General features: G+C 37.7%; 1 protein-coding gene across 1 annotated transcript; it reads left to right on the forward strand.

Moving 5' to 3' along the window:
- Positions 1-412: 412 nt before the first annotated feature.
- LOC140536781 (trace amine-associated receptor 13c-like) lies at positions 413-1,444 on the forward strand. The gene is made up of 2 exons (XM_072658787.1): positions 413-499; positions 611-1,444. Exons 1-2 carry the CDS (start codon positions 422-424, stop codon positions 1,442-1,444), a joined length of 912 nt encoding a protein of 303 aa, XP_072514888.1. The 5' UTR covers positions 413-421.
- The last annotated feature ends 310 nt before the right edge of the window (positions 1,445-1,754 follow it).

Raw genomic sequence — 1,754 nt, forward strand, 5'->3', positions numbered from 1 at the left:
ATATCATAACTGATTGCAAATTCTTCTGATGGAAACACTTTCTAGAAGACATTTTCAGACTAATAATAAAATCGAACCTAATGAGCACTGTATTTTAAATGAAAGATCACAAGCATAAGCAAAAAGCATATTTTTGTCAAATTGTTTTGCACATGTTTATAAGTAGTAGCAGACTTTGTGAAGGGCCCTTTTTTTAAGGGAAATCATTGCCAATGGCATTACATATACACTACAGTTTAAATGATTACAACTGTTTGCATTATGCAGTGTTTTCATTGGATCCAATGGAAAAATGATGTAAGGGTAAAACTAGCCACTCAAATATCAGTGGGAGGACCCATATTATGGTGTATATAAAGGAAAGCTTACCAATTCAGTATTACTGACCACCACCATTACGACAGATCTGTGTTTAATCTTAATGGATATCACAGAATTTCAGCAAAACCTCACAGCTCAATACTGTTTTCCTGACAACAACTCCTCTTGCAGAAAGGAGGTCAGAACAGGCCCTGGGAATGTATTGCTGTATATTTTACTTTCATGTGTATCTGTGTGCACTGTGTTTCTGAACCTGCTGGTGATCATCTCCATCTCTCACTTCAAGCAGCTCCACACTCCAACCAACCTGCTCATCCTCTCTCTGGCTGTGGCGGATCTTCTCATTGGACTGATTGCTATGCCTGTGAATATAATGCAGCTGAGAGACTCCTGTTGGTATCTTGGAGAAGTGGCATGCTGTGTTATTCCAGTGATCACTTTTCTTTCAATGGCAGCATCTCTCTATAGTCTGGTTTTCATTGCAGTTGATCGGTACATTGCTGTCAGTGACCCCCTGCTTTATTCCACTAGAATCACAGTTTCTAAAACTGCTTCACTGGTAATTCTAGGCTGGTCTTTCTGTCTGTTGTATTCCATTATATATTTGTATTGTAATAACCACTTTCTTCAATCTCAGATATCCACTAGGTGTAAAGGAGAGTGTGTAATGGTCATAAAAAAATCCTCACTAATTATTGACCTGATTATTTTTTTTCTAGCTCCTTGCTCTACTATACTGGTTTTTTATTCAATAATCTTTATTGTGGCAAGACGTCAAGCACGAGCTGTCAGAGCTATAAAGAATGGCATCTCAAAGAGACATGAAGCTAAAGCCTCAATCTCTTCTGAAACCAAAGCAGCCAAAACATTAGGTGTTGTGATTTTTGTTTATCTTGCTTGTTGGATACCAGTTTATTTAAGCTCTCTATTGGCTGAACGTGTGACAACTTTGTCAATATTGTGGATTTTGTTTGGTTGCCTATCATATCTGAACTCATCGTTGAACCCACTAATGTATGCCATTTTCTATCCATGGTTCAGAGCATCGGTTAAATACATTGTAACCTGTAGAATATTTGAATTCTCATCTTCAAGGTTTCTTTTGTTTTCCGAGCAACTTTAATTGCCAACTGTGTTTGTTTACCTAAGCTTAATAATGAATATAATTAGCACAAATGTCTAATCTGTTGTGCTGGTTGTCATGCATAGTTGTCTTAAAACCTTGTTTTCTGTGGTCCAAAGCCTGGAAAGGTAGGGTAATATACTTTAGAACTGACTGCACTGAACATCTAGAATGTGTCAGGCCTTCGTTAGCATGTTTGTGTTGTGTTTATGTTTGTACCCCTTAGTTGCTGCTCATTTGCCTCGTTTTGCCCGTTTTGGTACCCTTGGTTCTTGTTAATAAACATCTTGCTTTGACTCCATCTCTGCAA

This window comes from Salminus brasiliensis, chromosome 16 (genome assembly GCF_030463535.1).
Source record: "Salminus brasiliensis chromosome 16, fSalBra1.hap2, whole genome shotgun sequence".
Classification (NCBI taxonomy): domain Eukaryota; kingdom Metazoa; phylum Chordata; class Actinopteri; order Characiformes; family Bryconidae; genus Salminus; species Salminus brasiliensis.

What these genes read in the sequence shown, in the direction of transcription:
- LOC140536781 (XM_072658787.1), top strand. Translation starts at nt 422, where the DNA reads ATGGATATCACAGAATTTCAGCAAAACCTCACAGCTCAATACTGTTTT. An exon ending in ACTCCTCTTGCAGAAAGGAG is followed by an intron (nt 500 to 610) that starts GTCAGAACAGGC and finishes CACTTCAAGCAG; the next exon opens with CTCCACACTCCAACCAACCT.